The sequence below is a fragment of the Antechinus flavipes genome, chromosome 3, assembly GCF_016432865.1.
Source record: "Antechinus flavipes isolate AdamAnt ecotype Samford, QLD, Australia chromosome 3, AdamAnt_v2, whole genome shotgun sequence".
In the NCBI taxonomy this organism is placed as follows: Eukaryota; Metazoa; Chordata; class Mammalia; order Dasyuromorphia; family Dasyuridae; genus Antechinus; species Antechinus flavipes.
The window spans coordinates 629,271,353-629,292,175 of NC_067400.1; the positions used below are offsets into that span (position 1 = coordinate 629,271,353).

At 61.1% G+C, this 20,823-nt stretch overlaps 1 protein-coding gene across 3 annotated transcripts; it reads right to left on the reverse strand.

The window, feature by feature from the left end:
- Positions 1 to 7: 7 nt before the first annotated feature.
- On the reverse strand, positions 8 to 19,964 carry BRSK1 (BR serine/threonine kinase 1). Of its 3 annotated transcripts, none has more exons than XM_051990095.1 (19): positions 19,731 to 19,964; positions 16,369 to 16,463; positions 16,197 to 16,282; positions 14,721 to 14,861; positions 14,299 to 14,415; positions 14,169 to 14,202; positions 14,003 to 14,071; positions 10,378 to 10,524; positions 9,984 to 10,015; positions 9,688 to 9,858; positions 7,819 to 7,916; positions 7,539 to 7,704; positions 7,284 to 7,413; positions 6,649 to 7,024; positions 3,785 to 3,833; positions 3,064 to 3,187; positions 1,911 to 2,109; positions 1,658 to 1,747; positions 8 to 606 (listed from the first exon to the last, which is right to left on the reverse strand). In XM_051990095.1, exons 1-19 carry the CDS (start codon positions 19,858 to 19,860, stop codon positions 440 to 442), a joined length of 2,421 nt encoding a protein of 806 aa, XP_051846055.1. In that variant the 5' UTR covers positions 19,861 to 19,964; the 3' UTR covers positions 8 to 439. The 3 variants fall into 3 exon arrangements, with proteins under 3 accessions (XP_051846055.1, XP_051846056.1, XP_051846057.1); XM_051990096.1 differs by having other exon boundaries at positions 7,284 to 7,344; positions 19,731 to 19,963; XM_051990097.1 differs by lacking the exon at positions 6,649 to 7,024 and adding an exon at positions 4,883 to 5,258 and having other exon boundaries at positions 7,284 to 7,344; positions 19,731 to 19,962.
- Positions 19,965 to 20,823: the final 859 nt, after the last annotated feature.

Consider the following 20,823-nt stretch of genomic DNA (forward strand, 5'->3'; position numbering starts at 1 on the left):
GACAGGAGGCGCGAAAATTCAACTTTTCATTTCGCGAGAGCAAATCCGTACAGAGCGCAAGGGGGGAGACAGGAGGAGAGACAAGGAAGAGGGGGGCTGGGGAAACAGAGACGAGGGCCCCCCCGCCCCCGCCCCCTTGGCTAATCCACCCACATCCCCTGCCCTCCCCCTCCCCATAGATAAATAAATAAATTAATCATAAATAAAATAGAAATGGCTCCCCACCCCACCCCACCCCCGCCCAGCCCAGTCACCCCTTCCCTGCGAAGGTCACTGAACCCCTGGGCCCCCACCCCATGCCCTGGCCGTATTTACAGCTTCACAGTTGTGGGGGTTGATGGGAAGGGGGGATGGGGGATCTGTGGCCAGAGTGACCCCCGAGGGGGAGGGAATGGGGGCCGGGGACCAGACTGTAGGAGGGAAAGGGGGGAGGTGGAGATCAGGGCTGGGGACTCCCACTGGCCGCCAGCAGCTTCCTGTCCTTGGGGGGTGGCCCCCGCCGAGGAGAACCGCCCAGGTCGGGGGGCTCGGGCCGGCCCGCTGGGGGCTGCAGCCCTCGCGAAGGGGTGCCGGCCGGGGACCTCGGCTGGGTCCCGTTCTTCTCGTCTGCCGTCACGCCGATGGGAAGAGAGAAGGCGGCCGTGAGGCGGGCCCTCCGGCAGCGAAGGGCCCCCCTCGAGGCCGTGTGCCCCAAAGCCCGGCCCTGCAAGGGGAGGGGCAACCCCAAGAGGGCCTGAGAAGCCCCTTCTTGCCAGGCTCACCGGGGCGGCGGGCCCCATCTCCCCGGTGGGGGAGGAGGCCCCGGGGGGCCGGGATGCTGACCGCTGGGGTCTCCCCGGGCAGGGGACGCTTCCAGCCCGCAGGCTCCTTGAGAGCAGGGGCCCCAGATCCCAGAGGTGCGGAAACTTAATAATCTCCTGGAATTGGGGCGTTGCCGAGCGCCGAGACCCCCGAGGCCTGGCCAGGGGCGGCAGCCTTCAAGTCCGACTCCTCGGCAGGGATGCTGGGGCTGGCTCAGGGGACGCCCCGTGTTTGGAATATTGGTGGCTGAGGTGCTGTCACCGCCTAGCAACGGGATCTAGGGAGCCCAGGTTTCCCTGCCCCCAACACACACACACACAGACATTACCCACACAGGACTGTGGTTACTAAGGTGCTGTCATTGCCTAGCAACAGTTTCTAGGGAGTTGTGGTCCTCCTCAGAGGTGCTGCTCTGGTGAAACCTTGGTTACTGAGACAGCTTAGCGCATCCCTGAGGACACCTGATAGGATCATGGTTGCTAAGGAGGGGCTGTTGCCTAGCAACTGCCTCTAGGGAGCCTTCCTCAGGACCCTGTGCCCTTTGAACCTCGCCCCTTAGGGGTAACGGGTCCTAAGGTGTCTGGGAAAGCCGGCTCCACCAGCAGCCCCCGCTCTCCCACATGGCGGGCCTTGGTGCCACGTGGCAGGAAAGGGTGGGCTCCGGGTGCCCTCTGGGACTCTAAGCTGCCTGCCGTGGCTGGAACGTGGCGGGGGAGGGGGGTCTCGCCGGCCCACTCCCTCTGCCCGAGCCCGGGCACGATCCAAGGCCCCCCACGCCGAGGACCGACCCTGCCGGCCGAGGCCGCCAGCGCGTCCTTCCCCGCCGCCCCTAAGGCTCGGCCCGGGGCTCCCTCACCTGCCAGCGCTTGCACCGATGGCTGGTCGTGGGTGCTCAGGAGCTGGGCCTGGATCGTTTCCACCACACGTTTGAACCGACGACTGGGACCTGAGGGGCACAGGGAGGGAGGGCAGCGCGCCGTGAGTGCGAGCTGGGCGAGGGCAGGGAGTGGGCCGCGGCCTCCTCCCGCGGGTCTGCAGGTCGGACTTCTCCGTCACCCACACAAGGGCCACCGGGGCCCACGAGGGTCCGCTGACCTGGAGGGACTCACCGGCAATGAGCGTGAAGGTGACCGAGTAGACCCCGCTGCCGTCCCGCTCCCGCCGCCTGGGAGGGGGGTCGGGGCCCTCCGATGAACTGATGTCAACCTGGAAGCGGACGGGTTTCTGGAAGACGGAGGGGCCGGCGCTGGTCTTATATTCGGCCCGGAAGCTGGTCTGGGACAGCACACTGTGACTCAGGCTGGGGATCTGGTTCGGGAGGGAGGGAGGTGAGCCCGTGGCCCACGGCTACGGCCCGCGGTCCCCTCGGCCTGGGACACACCCCCTGGGGAGCCGCCGGGCTGACCAATGAGCCTGCGGCATCCTGGGCCGGGGGACACCGGATCCCGGGGCTCCCTGCGGCCCGGCCGTGATTTCCAACAGAGCCGGGACAACCCGATGGCCCCGTCCTCGGGGAAAGCCGCCGCGAGGACCTCATGGAGGACTCTCCGTGGCCCCATTTGGGGATGGAGTACTTTGTCGTTTCCTCCTTCAGCCCATTATACAGATGAGGAAACTGAGGCAGACGGGCCACAGAGACAGTCCCGGAGCTTAGCTGGGAAGTGTCTGAGGCTTCCTGGCTGCAGGACGGCTGCTCTGGGCAGTATGGCGCCACCTCGTGGCCACACAAGGGTCTTATCGTCCAAAGCTTGGAGGAGGGAATTTCTGACAAAGCCTACAACTCCCATCAGGCCAGACACAGAAGGCCGGTGGCCCCAAGGCAGGATGGGAGTTGTAGTTCCCACTGTCCATCCCCGCCTGGAATATGGGAGGAGGGAGATTTCCCAGAGGGTAAGGGGGTCTCTCCCTAACAAATTTCCACGGGTGGGCGGGAGGCGGGGACGAAGCTCAATCCAATTTGTGGGGTCCTAGGGCAGGCTGCTGGGGGGGACAGACAAGGAGGATTATATCCATTAGCCTCAGATTTCTTACAGTCTAACTAGGGGACCGTCTCCTCCAGGTAGAGATCCAGGGTTCAAACCTCCTCTCTGACATTATCATCTCACTCCACTTTCCTCAGTATCCTCATCTGTAAAATGGACCGATGGGTCTAGCTCGCCTCTGGGGCGGCTTCCGGCCCCCTCCCCCCGTCCCATGAGACAGCCAGGTGGGAAGAGGCGGGAGGGGGAGAGGAGCTGAGCCCCCCGCGCCGCGGCCACGTACGGACAAGAAGGCGTGGACGATGTCGGCCTTGATGCTGCTCAGAGCCTTGTTCTTCAGCACCAGGAATATCTGCTCATCCTTGTCCAGGGAGATGAAGTTTCCAAACCAGGAACGCTTCGCCAGCCTGGGGGGGAGGGGGGGAGAAGGCTTAGAGATCCTTGAGTTCGGCCCATTCAGCAGATGGGGAAAAGGAGGTCCCGGGAGGGGCAGGGCCCTGATTAGGAGCACAGGATCTCGAGGGACTATGGATTTCGAGCTGCCATAGGGTCCCATGGAATTATGGGATTTCGAGCTGCCAGATCTTCCTTTGGCACAAAGAAAAGGTCCAGAGAGGGCTGGGGATCTGCAGGTCCTTCGGCCTTAGAGAGCGGGGAGTCGCGCCGTGTCATCGACGACCGGCCGGCAGCTTCAGCATTGATCGCACCGTGTGGGTCAGAGGGGAGAAGCCCTAGCTCATTGCGCAGGGTCAGGGGCAGAGAGAACTTCGGAGATGACTGAGGGCGATCCCTCGTTTCCAGAGGGGAAACTGAGGCCCAGAGACCAAAGCAGCCTCGCTCCGAGCGTCTGGGATGTTCGCCCCTTTTTTCCTCACAGAAGGATACGCTACACCGCCCCACCCCCACCCCAAGGACACTAGCTTTTCCAAGGTCAAGTCCAGGCCAGAGTCCTGGTGTCTGCGTGTGACGGCCCCGCCCCCTTCCTACAGCAGAGCGTGACTCACTCTGGGGATGACTCCGGTGTCAAACTGGACATCTCCTCTGCGGTGGGGACTAGAGAGAGGGGAGGAGAGAGGGGGGAGGAGGGACAGAGAGAGAGACAGAGACAGACAGAGGAGAGACAGAGAGACAGAGACAGAGGAGACAGAGGAGAGAGACAGAGACAGAGACAGACAGAGGAGAGAGACAGAGACAGAGACAGACAGAGGAGAGAGACAGAGACAGAGAGACAGACAGAGACAGAGGAGACAGAGGAGAGAGACAGAGACAGAGGAGAGAGACAGAGACAGAGACAGACAGAGGAGAGAGACAGAGACAGACAGAGGAGAGAGACAGAGACAGAGACAGACAGAGGAGAGAAACAGAGACAGACAGAGGAGACAGAGAGACAGAGACAGAGACAGAGACAGACAGAAGAGAGAGACAGAGACAGAGGAGACAGAGGAGAGAGACAGAGACAGACAGAGGAGACAGACAGAGACAGAGAGACAGAGACAGACAGACAGAGAGACAGAGAGACAGACAGAAGAGAGAGACAGAGACAGAGAGACAGAGACAGACAGAGACAGAGACAGACAGAGATAGAGACAGAGAGAAGAGATGACAGATTGAGAGTTGGAGGAGAGAAAGACAGAGACAGAGAGACAGAGGGATGGGGAGAGAGAAAGAGAGACACAGAGGGACACACAGAGAGAAATGGTGACACGAAAACAGAGATGGAGGGATGGGGAGAGAGGATACAGAGACACAAAGACAGATGAGAAGAGAAAAAGACAGAGACAGAGAGAGAAAAAAGAGAGAGAGGGATGGGGAGAGAGAGACAGACACAGAGACAAAGAGATTCAAGAAAGAGACAGAGACAGAGAGAGGGATGGGAGAGAGAGACACACACACACAGAGTGACACAGAGACAGAGAGATGTGAGAAAGAGAGAGAGAGAGAGCAAAGAGAGATAGAGACGAGAGACAGAGGGATGGGGAGAGAGAGACAGCTCAGGTCAGGGCCTGCTGCCCCGGGCCCATCCCTGGCTCCCAGCCGGCTTCAGCTTAGAGCATCCCGTGTGGAGCCCCCCTCCTCCCCGGGCTCGGCCGGGGGCCACACACCCTGCATCTTGCGCCGGTGGAATCGGGGAGACCCCAGGAAGCTGTTCCGGATGGAGTTGAGCCGACTCCTCCAGGCGGCGCCCCCCACGCCTCCGCCGGCCCCGGGACTGGGAGGGGGCGTGGCGCCCGGCGTGCCGGTGGGGCTGGCCCGCGGGGAACAGGGCGGGGGGGTGGCTGCCCCCGGAGACGTCCGCGGGGACCCGGGCAGGGGAGTGGAGCGAGCGCTGGGAGGCGGCGGCTGCTCCCCCGCGCCCCCTCCCCGCGGCCCCCGGGACGGCAGCGTCTGCGTCTTGGGGGTGGGAGACGGGCAGCTTCCGGTCCGGGCCTCCTCCCCCGGGCTGGCCCCGGGCTCCGGGGAGAAGGAGAAGACGGGGCTCTGGCGGGAGGAGAGAGGGGGTCGGGTCGGGGCGGCCGCGCTCACCCAGCCCTGCTCACGCTCATTCAGGACCAGGGACCGGGCGCGTGCTGGGGACGGGACTCCCTGCCACGAGGCTTCGGGGACTGGGGGAGGGGCCCTCTCTGTCCCACCCACCTCCCTGACTCCCCGGGGGGACCCAGAGCCCCCGGAGCCACAGGCACCAGCCCAGGGAAAGCAAGGCGCCCCCGAGCCCCGGCAAGGGCTGTCCCGGCCTCACCCTGGGGCTGCTCAGTGGGCTGGAGGAGAGTCCGGTGGAAGCACCGCTGACGCTTCGGGATCTGTATTTCAGGGAGGAACGGGGAAAGAGCAGGAGCAAGGGGGTCAGGGAAGGGAACTGGGGGAGGGCGCTTAGAGAGCGACGGGGGTAAGAGAGCATCGGAGCCAGGCTGCCCGTTCCCGGCCCCCGCGGGCGGAGGGAGAAGGCGCGGCCCCCAGCCAAGGCCAGAGCGCGGGGAAAGGGGGCGGGCCCCACCTCTGGCTGTGCTGGGCCATCTCCAGAGCTCTCCGGGTGGGCACCGGGGAGCCCCCGCCGCCGCCGCCCGCGTCCGTGATGCTCAGCACCTCCATCGACTTGCGCTCCGGCCTCCTCTTCCCGTGTCGGCTCAGCATGGGAGAGTCCACCCGCTTCCTCGGAGGGTCTGCAGGGGAAGAAGCAGGGAGGGCGCCGGGTCCTCACGGGCTCCCGTGGCCTCCGGAGGCCCCCTCCCACCGAGGAGGGAAAGACAGAGATAGAGACAGAGAGAGAGACAGACACAGAGAGAAGAGATGACAGACAGATTGAGAGTTGGAGGAGAGAAAGAGACAGAGACAGAGAGACAGAGGGATGGGGAGAGAGAAAGAGAGACACAGAGGGACACACAGAGAAATGGTGCCACAAAAACAGAGATGGAGGGATGGGGAGAGAGGATACAGAGACACAAAGACAGATGAGAAGAGAAAAAGACAGAGACAGAGAGAGAAAAAAGAGAGAGAGGGATGGGGAGAGAGAGACAGACACAGAGACAAAGAGATGCAAGAAAGAGACAGAGACAGAGAGAGGGATGGGAGAGAGACACACACAGAGAGTGACACAGAGACAGAGAGATGAGAGCAAGAGACAGAGACAGAGAGAGAAAAAGAGGGATGAAGAGAGAGGCAGGCACAGAGAGTGATACAGAGACAGAGAGATGTGAGAAAGAGAGAGACAGAGCAAAGAGAGATAGAGACGAGAGACAGAGGGATGGGGAGAGAGACAGCTCAGGTCAGGGCCTGCTGCCCCGGGGCCCATCCCTGGCTCCCAGCCGGCTTCAGCTTAGAGCATCCCGTGTGGAGCCCCCCTCCTCCCCGGGCTCGGCCGGGGGCCACACACCCTGCATCTTGCGCCGGTGGAATCGGGGAGACCCCAGGAAGCTGTTCCGGATGGAGTTGAGCCGACTCCTCCACGCGGCGCCCCCCACGCCTCCGCCGGCCCCGGGACTGGGAGGGGGCGTGGCACCCGGCGTGCCGGTGGGGCTGGCCCGCGGGGAACAGGGCGGGGGGGTGGCTGCCCCCGGAGACGTCCGCGGGGACCCGGGCAGGGGAGTGGAGCGAGCGCTGGGAGGCGGCGGCTGCTCCCCCGCGCCCCCTCCCCGCGGCCCCCGGGACGGCAGCGTCTGCGTCTTGGGGGTGGGAGACGGGCAGCTTCCGGTCCGGGCCTCCTCCCCGGGGCTGGCCCCGGGCTCCGGGGAGAAGGAGAAGACGGGGCTCTGGCGGGAGGAGAGAGGGGGTCGGGTCGGGCCGCCGCGCTCACCCAGCCCTGCTCACGCTCATTCAGGGCCAGGGACCGGGCGCGTGCTGGGCACGGGACTCCCTGCCACGAGGCTTCGGGGACTGGGGGGGGGGGCCCTCTCTGTCCCACCCACCTCCCTGACTCCCCGGGGGGACCCAGAGCCCCCGGAGCCACAGGCACCAGCCCAGGGAAACCAAGGCGCCCCCGAGCCCCGGCAAGGGCTGTCCCGGCCTCACCCTGGGGCTGCTCAGTGGGCTGGAGGAGAGTCCGGTGGAAGCACCGCTGACGCTTCGGGATCTGTATTTCAGGGAGGAACGGGGAAAGAGCAGGAGCAAGGGGGTCAGGGAAGGGAACTGGGGGAGGGCGCTTAGAGAGCGACGGGGGTAAGAGAGCATCGGAGCCAGGCTGCCCGTTCCCGGCCCCCGCGGGCGGAGGGAGAAGGCGCGGCCCCCAGCCAAGGCCAGAGCGCGGGGAAAGGGGGCGGGCCCCACCTCTGGCTGTGCTGGGCCATCTCCAGAGCTCTCCGGGTGGGCACCGGGGAGCCCCCGCCGCCGCCGCCCGCGTCCGTGATGCTCAGCACCTCCATGGACTTGCGCTCCGGCCTCCTCTTCCCGTGTCGGCTCAGCATGGGAGAGTCCACCCGCTTCCTCGGAGGGTCTGCAGGGGAAGAAGCAGGGAGGGCGCCGGGTCCTCACGGGCTCCCGTGGCCTCCGGAGGCCCCCTCCCACCGAGGAGGGAAACCGAGGCCCTCCGTCAGGGCCCGCCCCTCACCGGCATCGTTCCTCGGCGGCAGGTCCTCATCCTCGCAGCTCGGGTACCTCTCTTTGCGGTCCAAGAGCAGGTAGTAAATCATCTTCTCCTGGTTCTCCCTGAGGCCGGAGAGGGGCAGACACAAGTTACGGAGGCAGAGCCGCCCGGCCTTCTCCCCGCTCCGTTCCCGGGCAGGCTCCAGGGCCCCCTCCGGCGGCAGACAGCCCGGTGCCTTCCTCAGCGGCTGCTCTCCAGCCTCTCGCCTAGACGCTGTCTCCGGGTCCGAATCACCCTCCCTGGCTCCCCGGCCGGCTCCCCTTCTTTCCCATAGTTCTCTGCGTCTCAATCTCTGTTTCTGTAGCTCTCTGACTGCTCTCTGCTGGCCCTGCTCCTGGTCGCTATGCTCTGACTCTGCTCTCTGCTGCCTCCTGCTGGCCCTGCTTCTGGTCGCTATGCTCTGACTCTGCTCTCTGCTGCCTCCTGCTGGCCCTGCTTCTGGTCGCTATGCTCTGACTCTGCTCTCTGCTGCCTCCTCCTGATCCTGCTGCTGGTCTCTATGCTCTGACTTTGCTCTCTGCTGCCTCCTGCTGGCCCTGCTCCTGGTCTCTATGCTCTGACTGTGCTCTCTGCTGCCTCCTGCTGACCCTGCTCTTGGTCTCTTCCTCTCACTGCTGCTCTCTGCTGCCTCCTGCTGGCCCTGCTCTTGGTCTCTTCCTCTGACTGCTGCTTTCTGCCGCCTCCTGCTGACCCCGCTCTTGGTCTCTATGCTCTGACTCTGCTCTCTGCTGCCTCCTGCTGGCCCTGTTCTTTCTCTCTATGCTCTCTACTGCCTCCTGCTGGCCCTGCTCCTGGTCGCTATGCTCTGACTCTGCTCTCTGCCGCCTCCTGCTGGCCCTGCTCCTGGTCTCTATGCTCTGACTCTGCTTTCTGCTGCCTCCTGATGGCCCTGCTCTTGGTCTCTATGCTCTGACTCTGCTCTCTGCTGCCTCCTGCTGGCCCTGTTCTTTCTCTCTATGCTCTCTGCTACCTCTTCCTGGTCCTGCTCCTGGTCTCTATGCTCTGACTCTGCTCTCTGATGCCCCCTGCTGGCCCTGTTCTTGCTCTCTATGCTCTCTACTGCCTCCTGCTGACCCTGCTCCTGGTCTCTATGCTCTGACTCTGCTCTCTGCTGCCTCCTGCTGGCCCTGCTCTTGGTCTCTATGCTCTGACTGCTCTCTGCTGGCCTTGCTCCTGGTCTCTATGCTCTGACTGTGCTCTCTGCTGCCTCCTGCTGGCCCTGCTCCTGGTCGCTATGCTCTGACTGTGCTCTCTGCTGCCTCCTGCTGGCCCTGCTCTTGGTCTCTTCCTCTGATTGCTGCTCTCTGCCGCCTCCTGCTGGCCCTGCTCCTGGTCTCTATGCTCTGACTCTGCTCTCTGCTGCTTCCTGCTGGCCCTGCTCTTGGTCTCTATGCTCTGACTGCTCTCTGCTGGCCTTGCTCCTGGTCTCTATGCTCTGACTGTGCTCTCTGCTGCCTCCTGCTGGCCCTGCTCCTGGTCGCTATGCTCTGACTGTGCTCTCTGCTGCCTCCTGCTGGCCCTGCTCTTGGTCTCTTCCTCTGATTGCTGCTCTCTGCCGCCTCCTGCTGGCCCTGCTCCTGGTCTCTATGCTCTGACTCTGCTCTCTGCTCCCTCCTCCAGCCTTTGCGAGGTTCTGCAGGCAACATCTCCTCAAAGACTCTCGCCCATCCTAGGGAGAGTTCAGAATCCCGTGGAAGCTCACACCTCTCGCTTGCCCTCAGTCTCCCCCACGTGGCGGGTGCTGGGGGCCACACTTCCAGCCTAGCCTTCCCTTCCCTCCTCCCGCTATGGTCTAGCCCCAGGACGTGCACGAGGAGGGGGAAGGAAGCTCACTCCTCACTGCGCAGCTCCCGGTGGAGCCGGTCCAGGTCCCGGAAGCAGCCCAGGGATGCCATGCTCTCCAGAACGTCGGGGTCCAGCTCCCCGCCCGACGGCAGGCTCCTCATGGCCACTCGCCGGCCGGGGGCCGGCTCCAGTCTGGGCTCCGGCTCCGGCTTCCCTCCCCTGCAAGGGCGGATTGGGTTCAGGGTCCTCCCCCTCCAGGGCTCCCTCTTCCCGGTCCGGAAGCCCCAGCCTCGCCCCATCTGGACCCTGGGTGTTCTGCCCTCCCACCCCTGCCCCAAACTCACAGGTACCAGGGGTGCTTCTGAATCTGCTCCAGCTGCGGGGAGGCCAAGGGAAAGGGAAGGAGAGAAGCGATGAGCGAGGGACCGCCTCAACCCCATTAACGCGCCTCCTGCCCCGCCTCCCCAGCCCAGGAACACACGGTGCCTTTTGTCTCCCCCTAGCGTTCATGTCCCGAGCTGCCGGCGGCAGCCGGGCTCCCCGCCGGCCTCCTGGGAAATGCTGCCTGTGCTCCCGGCGCCCCCTAGCGGCCGCGACTAAAAGGGGCCTGCCGCAGGCTTCGCTCTGAGTGGGAAGAGCCCGGGCCCGTGTGGCGCCCTCTCGCGGCCGGGGAGGGCGCTGGGCTTTGGGCCCGGCCCCGGGGCACGGGTGGGAACGTCCCCGCCCCAGCTCACTCACGCTGAGCCTCTTCTCGGGCTCCACCTCGATCATGCCCCTCAGCAGGCTCTGACAGTCCGGGGGGATGAAGTGCGGCATGTGGAACACGCCCCTTTTCACCTTCTCCAGGAGCTGCCGCAGGTTGTCGTCGTCGAAGGGCAGCGCCCCCTGGAGGACAGGAGGCCAGTTGGGAGGGGCCGCGACCCTTCATGGAGTGCAGTGCCGACCCCAGGTCCTCTTAGGGGAGGGGGGCAGACCAAGGTGCCAGCTGCTCCGATCGGCAGCGAGCAATCATTGCCAAGGCTCTGTCCCGGGCCTCCAAGTCTCGTCACCCTGAGCTCCTCCTCGGCGCCCGCGGCTCAGTGGGAGTCCCTCCTCCCCCCAATAAGCCCGGCCCGACCCGCTCCCACGCGGGAGCTCCCCCCGCCCCGCGGGACCTTTCCCCTGGGACGCTCAGAGGCACCTCGGGAGCCCGGACGGAACCGCTTTCATGTCTGCCTTAAACTCGCGCCCTGGGACTCCCCTGTTTCTGGGGAAGACACCCTTCCAGTCAGCTGCCAGGAGCCTTTGTTCCTTCTCACCTCCCTCCCCATTGTCCCGGCCCTTCTTCCCCATTGTCCCGGCCCTCCCTCCCCATTGTCCCGGCCCTTCCTCCTCATTGTCCCGGGCCCTCCCTCCCCATTGTCCCGGCCCTTCCTCCTCATTGTCCCGGCCCTCCCTCCCCATTGTCCCGGGCCCTCCCTCCCCATTGTCCCGGCCCTTCCTCCCCATTGTCCCGGCCCTCCCTCCCCATTGTCTCCGCCCTCCCTCCCCGTTGTCTCCGCCCCCCCTCCCCATTGTCCCGGCCCTCCCTCCCCGTTGTTCCGGCCCCCCCTCCCCATTGTCCCGGCCCTCCCTCCCCGTTGTCCCGCCCCCCCTCCCCATTGTCCCGGCCCTCCCTCCCCGTTGTCTCCCGGCCCTCCCTCCCCGTTGTCCCGGCCCTCCCTCCCTGTTGTCCCGGCCCTCCCTCCCCAATGGTCCCGGCCCTCTCAAGAACAAAGTGCAAACACCACTGTCAGATGCCAAGTCTTGGGCAACCTTTGGCTCCTGGTTCGGTTTCGGTAGCCTTGCCCCTGACTTCCTGCAGGTCTCCTAACTGCCCCCCCCCAGGGTCTCTCCTCTGCGGCCCAGCACCAAGCAGCCACCAAGATCCCAAACCATGGGTGACCCCTTAGTTGTACTCTGAGATAACAAATTCCTGGCTCAGCCTTCGAGGCCCTCCAGCAACTGCCGTTTCCAGCCTTATTTCACATTATCAGAAGCTGCTCCACAAGACTCAGTCAGTCCTTAATCTCACGTCATCTCCCACCTCCCAGTATTTGAACAAATCAACCCCACGCCAGAAATGTCCCCATCTCCACTTTTAAGAAATCTTATCATCTTGACTCAACCTAGGTTTCAGCTCTACCTCTTACAGCCTGTGTGACCTTGGGTGGGTCACTTCATTTCTACGGGCCTCAGTTTCCTTCTCTGAAAAATGGGGGTATGGTTGGATTTAATAACCTCTAAACCTCTTTCGATTCCAAATCTATGGCCCCGGGACCTTTGGGAACTTTGTGATCTATGGTTGAGGTGTTTTTTTTTTTTTTAAAGATACTCCCCTTTCTGAGAATCTTATCATTTAATGTTCACTTCCCGCCCCCCCCTCAAATTAGCTGATAACTAAATATCTGTCCCATCGCCATATAACGCAACGGGCAACTAGTGAGCAGCTACCCTGGGCGGGCACCTTAACCTCAGAGAACTCCCGGGCTCTGGTAGGGCATGACACACAGAGACAATACTTAGAAAGTCTATATATGTGCGGGCACCACATGGCGTATCTCCATGTACATTATATGTATATATAATAGGCGTGTAAGTTACATATAATGTACATGCGTGTAAGCCTGCATTCTACATGTCTATATAACACGCATGTGAATTCCGCGTATATTATGTACACGTGTGCACATATAGTCTATACCTGTGCATGGTGCGTGTATATATACACCACATGTGTAAATTACGTGGATATGACGTGCACACACAAAGCGCTGCTAGTATTTTTATAGGACTTTAAGGTTTGCAAAATTTTATAGAAATGATCTCATTGGATCCTCACAACCCCGGGAGGTGGGTACTCTCATTATCCCCATTCGTCAGATGAGGAAACTGAGGCAATTGGTGGGCACGTGTCTTGCCCGGGGTCACCCGGCTGGGAAATGTCTGAGGCAGGATTTGAAGCCGGGCCCAGCATTCCCTCTCGTACACCTGGCAACCTTTTCCGTGACACGGACATAAAGAGATATTTGTAAAATGCCGAGCAAACGATTGGCTCGTACAAGGGCCTAGAGAGCTTTGGTTCTCTTCTTCCCTTTCCCTGCCTCGGAATAATGGAATAATGGCATATGTGTAAAATAAAATGTACATAGGATTTACAAAGACCACTAATTATGGTGACACAGTTCTCTCTCTCTCTCTCTCTCTCTCTCTCTCTCTCTCTCCTCTCTCTCTCTCTCTCTGTGTGTGTCTCTGTCTCTCTGTGTCTCTCTCTGTGTGTCTCTGTCTCTCTGTCTCTCTCTCTCTGTCTCCATCTCTCTCTCTCTGTGTTTCTCTTTGTCTGTGTCTCTGTGTGTCTTTCTGTATCTGTCTCTCTGTCTCTGTCTCTGTCTCTGTGTGTGTCTCTGAGTGTGTGTGTCTTTCTCTCTATCTCTGTGTCTCTCTTTATCTCTGTGTGTGTGTGTCTCTGTATCTGTCTGTCTGTGTGTGTGTGTGTCTCTGAGTGTGTGTGTCTTTCTCTCTGTCTCTCTGTCTCTGTGTGTCTCTCTTTGTCTCTGTCTCTGTGGGTGTGTTTCTCTCTTTGTCTCTGTCTCTGTGGGTGTGTGTCTCTGTCTGTCTCTCTCTCTGTCTCTCTGTCTCTGTTTCTCTCTGTGTGTGTCTTTCTCTCTGTATCTCTGTCTCTCTGTCTCTGTCTGTCTGTGTGTGTGTGTGTGTCTCTCTCTCTCTGTCTCTGTATGTGTGTGTCTGTGTGTGTGTGTGTCTCTGAGTGTGTGTGTCTTTCTCTCTGTCTCTGTGGCTCTCTTTATCTCTGTCTCTGTGGGTGTGTGTCTCTGTCTGTCTCTCTGTCTTTCTGTCTGTTTCTCTCTGTGTGTGTCTTTCTCTCTGTATCTCTGTCTCTCTGTCTCTGTCTGTCTCTCTGTGTGTGTGTCTCTGTCTCTCTCTCTGTCTCTGTATGTGTGTGTCTGTGTGTGTGTGTGTGTGTGTGTCTTTCTCTCAGTCTCTCTCTCTTTGTCTCTTTCTCTGTGGGTGTGTGTGTCTGTCTGTCTCTCTCTGTCTCTGTCTCTGTCTCTCTCTCTGTCTCTGTCTCTGTCTCTGTCTCTCTCTCTGTCTCTGTCTGTCTCTCTGTCTCTGTCTCTGTCTCTCTCCGTCTCTCTCTCTCCGTGTCTCCGATGAGTTTCCGGACCTGCAGAAATCTATCCCCGGACGATTCAAGAAAGGAGAAACAGGCCTGAGTTTGGGGGGCGCTTTCCCAAGGTCCCACAGAAAGACAGAAGCGGGGTCCCGGCCCGCGGCCCCTGTGCCTCTGCTGCGTCTCCCTCCCCTTTGTCTCTCAGTCAGTTCTCACCACCAGGAGCGCAAACAGGATGACTCCACAGCTCCACATGTCGGCCCGCCGCCCGTCGTATTTCTCCCCCTGGGAAAGAGAGAGGTGTTCCCCTCATTCCCGGGCCCTTCTCCCTGCTCCCCGGCCCCCTCCCTCCCGGGGTCCCCGGCTCTTCCCAAACACTCACCTTGATCACTTCTGGGCAGGCGTAATGGGGAGACCTGAGGGGGAGAGAGCAGGAGGCTCTCACCAGCCCTCGGCCTCCCCTTCCTCCCACCCTTGGGACTGGGGCGGGGCGCCCCCCGGCCCACACTCACCCACAACTCGTCTCCAGGAGGCTGTCTCCCACCTGCAAGGAGGCCATGCCGAAGTCTGCGATGCGGATGTTGTTCTCTTCGTCCAAAAGCAGGTTCTCGGGCTTCAGGTCCCTGTGGCTGAGGCGGGAGAGGGGGCTGTGAGGATTTACTCCTGGCACCTCTCCTCTCGCTTCTTGGGGGTGCGGGCATCTGAGCCCCCGGCCCCCGCCTCTGCCCTCGGGGACCGAGGCACCCGAGCCCCGGCCCCCCTCTCTGCCCCCGGGGACCGAGGCACCCGAGACCCAGGCCCCCCCTCTGCCCTCGGGGACCAAGGCACCCGAGCCCCAGGCCCCCCTCTCTGCCCTTGGGGACCGAGGCACCCGAGCCCCCTGCCCCCCTCTCTGCCCTCGGGGACTGAGGCACCCGAGCCCCGGCCCCCTCACCAGATGGAGTAACTGTGGCAGAAATCCAGGGCAGACACTATCTGGCGGAAGAACTTCCGGGCTTCTTTGGGGGTGAGCCGCCCCTTCTTTACTAGATAGTCAAAGAGCTCACCCCCTGACACGTGTTCCAGAACCAAGTACCTGGGGAGAGCAGGGGGAGGAAGGGATGGAAGGAGGGAGGGAGGAGGAAGGGGGCTACCACTGTCAGCACAAGCAGGGAGGAAGGGATGCTGCCTCTTCCCCCCCCATCTCCCCCTTTATCCACTAAAACTGAGCTCTGTGGTCTTTGAGGCACAAAGGTTCCTTCAGCCCCTGGGGACGGGGACAGACGTGCCCATTTCCCATCAGCCCTTTTGCAATAGATTCCGATTCCTCTGAAGCTCTGGAATACAAAGGCTCTGGTTCCCCTTTGCCCCTACAGCCCCAACATCCTAATTCCCGTCAGTCCTCAGAGCACCGTTCCCAAGTTCCCCTCAGCTCCTGGGGGGTAAAGATCCTATTTCTCTGGGATTGGAAGTTCTCTAGCCTGTGGTGGGGTTGGCGCCCCGGCCCCCCAGTCCCTGGGACAGCTGCACTCCCTGTGTCCTTAGGGCAGGAGATAGAGGGCTTGTGTGTGCAGGGAGGGCCACGTGTGCATGCACACGTCCATGTGCAGGGGTGTGTGTGTCTGTGCATGTGTGTGGGCACCGTGCGCGTGTGCACGTTTGTATGCACAGCTGCCTCTGCATGTGTTATATGTGTCCGCGTGTGCACGTGTTCCTTGTGTGCATGTGTCTCTGGGTGTCCACGGGTATGTACGCCGCCTGCATGTACATGTGTATGTATGAGCACCCGTGCCTGCAATATGCCTCTGCGGGCACATGTGTGGTCGTTTGTGCATGTGTGTGCTCGTGTGTGTGTGTGTGTGTGTGTGTGTGTGTGTCTTGGGTGTGCTCTGGGCGGATTGAGAATTACAATTCCCATCATCCTCTGGGGCCTTGCTGCTCAACAGCCTGAGCAGACCCCCTCTGGGGGCTTCTGGGAGTGGCAGGCAGGGGACCTGGGAGGTCAGCGGGAGTGCGACTTGTAGCCGGGACTTTTTCTCTTTCTGGGCCTCGGCAGTAAAAGGGGGCAGGGGAGTGGACTCCACGGCCTCCGGGGAGCTTTCCGGTCCTGGTGGCCCGTGACTGTGCTTCATCTTAGGGGTCCCTTCCCCCGCCGTCCAGCTGCTCCCTGGGTCGCCCTCAGGGGCCGGGACAAAGGGCCGTTCTCTGGGGCCTGGACATCTGGGCCGTCTTCCCCCGGGGGGTGCAGACCCTGGGGCTCGGGGGCCCCCCCCCGGACATCACCTGCCCTCGTCATCGGGGCTGTTTCCCAGGCTGGGCGGTGGAAGGGGCTGAGCCGGCTGGCCCACAGGGGGCGGGGGGGGGGGCCTCATGGGGCGAGGCAGGAGCTGGGGGAGGGGAGAGGAGGGGGGGGCCGTCTATAAATACCTACAAATATTTCTTGTTCTCGTAGACGTCGTGGAGCTTGAGGACGTGCGGATGCTCGATGAGCTTGAGGATGGCGATCTCCCGTTCCACCTTTGGGGGGCACAGGCGGGGGTTTGGAGGTCACCCCGGGCCCCCCAGCCCCAGAGGTCACCCCAGCCCGGCCCCGGCCCCCTCACCTTCATCAGCACCGATTCGGACAGCTTCTCCCGGTTCACGATCTTGATGGCCACCTTCTGGCCGGTGATGCAGTGGACACCCAGTTTGACCAGGCCTGCGGGGAGGAGGGGGCCGGGTGAGAGGAGAGGAGGCTGGGGGGGCGCCGAGCTCTGTCGCCCCGACCCCCGCTGCCCCCTCCCATCACTCCCTTGGGGAGTTTCTCTAGCCCTGAGGCAAAAGGCGTCTCGGGCCGTCTAGAGCGGTTCAGCCCCAAAATGGGTCTCGTCCACGGCGGCTCCCCCTGCGGAACTTTATTCCTTGTTACAGGGATGGCTCAGTGGCTGGAGAGGAGGGGAGAGACGCTGGGGAAACAGAGGTAACGGAGAAGCGGAAATGTGCCCATCTTGTGGTGGGCTTAAAACCCCGCCCGAGGCTCGAGGCTTCCGAGAGAGGGGTCTGGGACTCTACCACGCCCCGCTGCATTTAGGGGCGGGTCCCCTGGGAGACTTTCCCCCAATCCTCAGCAGGACAGGACGCTTTTGTACAACTTGAAGGTTTACATAGATTCTCTCTTTTGATCTTCACGACAAACCTGGGAAGTAGGGTTATTAGAATCCCCTTAGAGTGGGGAAACTGAGGCAGGGGCTAAAGGACTTGTCCAAAGCCACGCAACCAGGAAATATATGGGTCTGAATTTGCATTCAGAGTTCCTGACTTGGGGCTCAATGCTCTGGGCACCGAAGTACCCCCCGCAGTAGCAAAGCTAAACAGACTTCTCCGCCAAGCCGCTCCGGTTACTCTAGTGGAGGCTGGGTAGAGCGGGGCGCTCCCCCAGCACAGTGCTGGCACTTCGGAGGCCCGAAGGCTTTTTTTCGGGTCTGCAATCCCGTGGGCCTCTAACTGTGGGATTCTGAGATCTGGCAAGGCTCGGGAACGCTCCCTCTCGGCTTCTCCTGGCCAGGCCGAGCGCTCCAAGGTCCGGCAGCCCGTGGAGGCCACGTGACCACGCCTCCTCCGGATGCCCTCCAGCTTATCTCCCTCCTCCCACAACTGAACACAGCGCTTGTGGTCCAATCTGTCCCAGGGAGGGGACAGAGGCGCCCGCACTCCCCTATTCTGGGCTCAAGGTTGCACTGTCCCCTTTGACCCTCCTCATCTGGGGGATGGGACACACACAGCAGCGGGTCCCCTTATCTCCGACACACACACACACACACACACACACACACACACACACATTCATACACTCCCACAAACACATATACACACTCACTCACGTATGCAAAAACATACAACACATATACATACACTCCCACAAAACACATATACACACACATATAAAAACTATATACACATATTTATATACATACACACACGCTCTCCCGAACACATACACACCTATACAAAAATAGATAAACACAAATTTACAAATAGGTACACACATGTTTACATACACACACGCACACACACTCTCAAACACATATACACACTGACACACATATACAAAAACATACAAACACACATATATATTCACACACATACAGTCCCACAGACACATATACATACATATAAAAAACTATATACACATATTTATACACATACACACACGCTCTCCCGAACACATACACACCTATACAAAAATAGACAAACACACACATGTTCACACACATACACACACACTCTTCCAAACATATATATATACTCATACACATACCCATATATACAAAAACACACAAACACATCCACGTCATTCAGGCACACACACACTCTCCTAAACACATACACACCTATACAAAAATAGACAAACACATACGCATATTTACACACATACACACACGCTCTCCCGAAGACATATATACACACACATATACAAAAACACAAACACATACACATTTTCACACACACTCTCCCAAACACATACACACCTATACAAAAATACACATACACATAATTTATACATCCACACATTCTCCCAAACACATATATATATACTCACACACATACACACACACTCTCCCAAACACATACACACATATACAAAAACACACAAACATACACATCATTCATACACATACACACTCTCCCAAACACACACATATACAAAAATAGACATACACATATTCACACACATTCACACACACTCCCAAACACATATACACACTCATACACATACACACATATATAAACACACACACACACACACACACACACACATACACTGGAGCAAAGGTTAAATAGCGAATTGTCAGGGATGCCACGGAGGCGGTCCTTTGGAAAGTACAAAGAGCATCCAGGATTCTGATGCCCCCCTCCCCCCCCAGCCACAGCCTGAGAGTTAAAGGCCATCTCCAAGCCCACCAGCCCAACCCCCGCTGGGGAAACAGGAAGCCCCTTGACAGTTTCTCTCCCCAGGCTGTCCTGCCTCGGCTCCCATCTGACCTGTCTGGGCTCCCACCTCTCCCTGCCTCCTCCCCTCTCCTCCTGCCTCTTTCCCTGGCCGGTTCCTCCTCGATGGTGGCCCTGAGAGACCCGACTGCCTCCGATCCAACCATCCCTTAGCCCATCTCTCCCGGGCCCGTGTCTCTAACCCCTTTTCCTTCAGAACGCTCTCTTCCCTGCTCCTTTGCCGCCGGCCATCTCTGCCCTCTCCTCATCTGTTCCTTCGGCCGCTCGGGCCTGGGAGGCTCTTCTCTGTCCCAACGCTCCCCTGGCCTGTGTCTCTCCTGCTCCCCCTCCCTCCCTCCCCCTGCTTCTCCCTGACCCATATCTCCTGGCCCTGGGTCTCTCTGCCCTATAACTCGGCCCTTCTGTCTGCCCGCCCGGTCCCTCCCTGCCCCTCTGCCTTCCACCTTTCCCCCAGGTTAATCCAGTCCCTTGCTCCCTCATCTTTTCCTCCAACCTCTGCCCTTGGGTCACAGCAGGTGGAGAACCGAGCCGGTGGCCCGGAACCCAGGCCAGGGGGCAGAGCAGAAGTGAGGGGCGAGGATGTGGAGTCCGTGGGGAGGGAGCGCACAGATGGTCTGGGGGCAGAGGGTGGGGAGGTAAAGGGCAGGGGAGGGGAGGGGGCCCAGAACTTCGGGGGAGAACGTGGGCCCAGCTCCGAGTTTAGCCCCAGGGCGGCCAGTGAGAGTTGGAAGCGGCCGCCTCCGCGCCGCAGCCTGCGGCGGTGACCTTCCGGCATTTGGTACCCAAGTCCCCACCCAGCCTGGGGATGCAGCCAGTCGCTGCCCCGCCCTGGGGCCCGGGTGCCTAGCCCGCGATCCCAGCAGTGGCGGGCAGCCAGGCGGCGGGTCCCCGCTCATCTGGGGACCTCGGGTTCGGGCCGTCAGCACCCCACCCCCGCCCGCCCCCGAGGCCCCCCCCCACCCCCGCTCCCGCTCACCTGTCTGTCCCTTGCCCAGCGTCTTCTCGAGCCGGTAGGGCCCCACATACTGGGCGTGCTGAGGGGGGTGAGGGTGCGGTAGGTGGTAAGCTGGCCCCCCGCCTCCGCCAGTCTCCTTGGGCCCCGACATCCCTGCGGCGGCCTTGGTCCCGGCCCCCCGCCCGCCGCCGCCTCCCCCTCGGGACCGGCCTGATGCCCCGTTCCTGTCCCTGCGGCGGGGGCCGGTGGCGGCGGCGGGCGGGGCCCCCCGACCCCCCGCCTGCGCCCCGGGGCTCCCCAGGGGGCCGGGCCCGCGGAGCCGGGGGAGGGGGGGCTGTCCCGGGGGGATCAGGCCCCAGGAGGGGCCATGGGGCCCCCCCCTCCCCAGCCCGTCCCCACCCGCCCCCCCCTTTGGGCCTCCCCCGCCTGGGGGGGTCTGAGGTGCCGGGCGACTGATGCTGCAGGCGACGGCCCCCCCCTCCCCCCCCTGCGCCCTCTCTCCTCCTCCTCCTCCTCCTCCTCCTTCTCCTCCTCCTCCTCCTCCTCCTCCTCCTCCTCCTCCTCCTCCTCCTCCTCTCCGCCTCCCCCCGCCACCACCGCGTCCTTTCTCTCTCGCCCGCTGACATCACCATCCGGGGACTCCCGGGCCCTTCCCCACAGTTAACCCTTTCGAGGGGGGGTGGGATGGGGGGAGTCGAGGGAGACCACCTTAGAGTCAAGGGTAGGCAGAAGTATGGAGGAGAGAGACAGGGATAGAGGGAAACTGGAGGGAGGGAGGGAGGGAGGATGGAAAAAAAGCAAAGGATGGAGGAGAGAGAAAGATGCATGGGGTGATACAGTGAAAAGAATGTAGAGCTGGAGATCGCAAAGAAAAGGCTGGGCAGAGAAAAACAAATCCGGATAGAGGGACGGAGGGGAGAAGAGGGACAGGAAGACATGGGGAGAACATAATGGACAGAGAGGGGGAAGGGCTGGGACGCAGGAGGACAACAAAGACACGGGCAAGGAGAGATGAAAGAAAGGGAAGCCAGAAGGATGGACACAGACATGGAGGGAGACAGAGGCAGGGGAGAACTACAAAGTGACAAATGGGAGAGAAGAGGCAGAAGAGAAA

What these genes read in the sequence shown, in the direction of transcription:
- BRSK1 (XM_051990095.1), bottom strand. Translation starts at nt 19,860, where the DNA reads ATGTCGGGGCCCAAGGAGACTGGCGGAGGCGGGGGGCCAGCTTACCAC. An exon ending in TCCTGTTTGCGCTCCTGGTG is followed by an intron (nt 10,525 to 14,002) that starts GTGAGAACTGAC and finishes CCTGTCCTCCAG; the next exon opens with GGGGCGCTGCCCTTCGACGA. An exon ending in GCCGCCGAGGAACGATGCCG is followed by an intron (nt 7,705 to 7,818) that starts GTGAGGGGCGGG and finishes CTTCCCCTGCAG; the next exon opens with ACCCTCCGAGGAAGCGGGTG.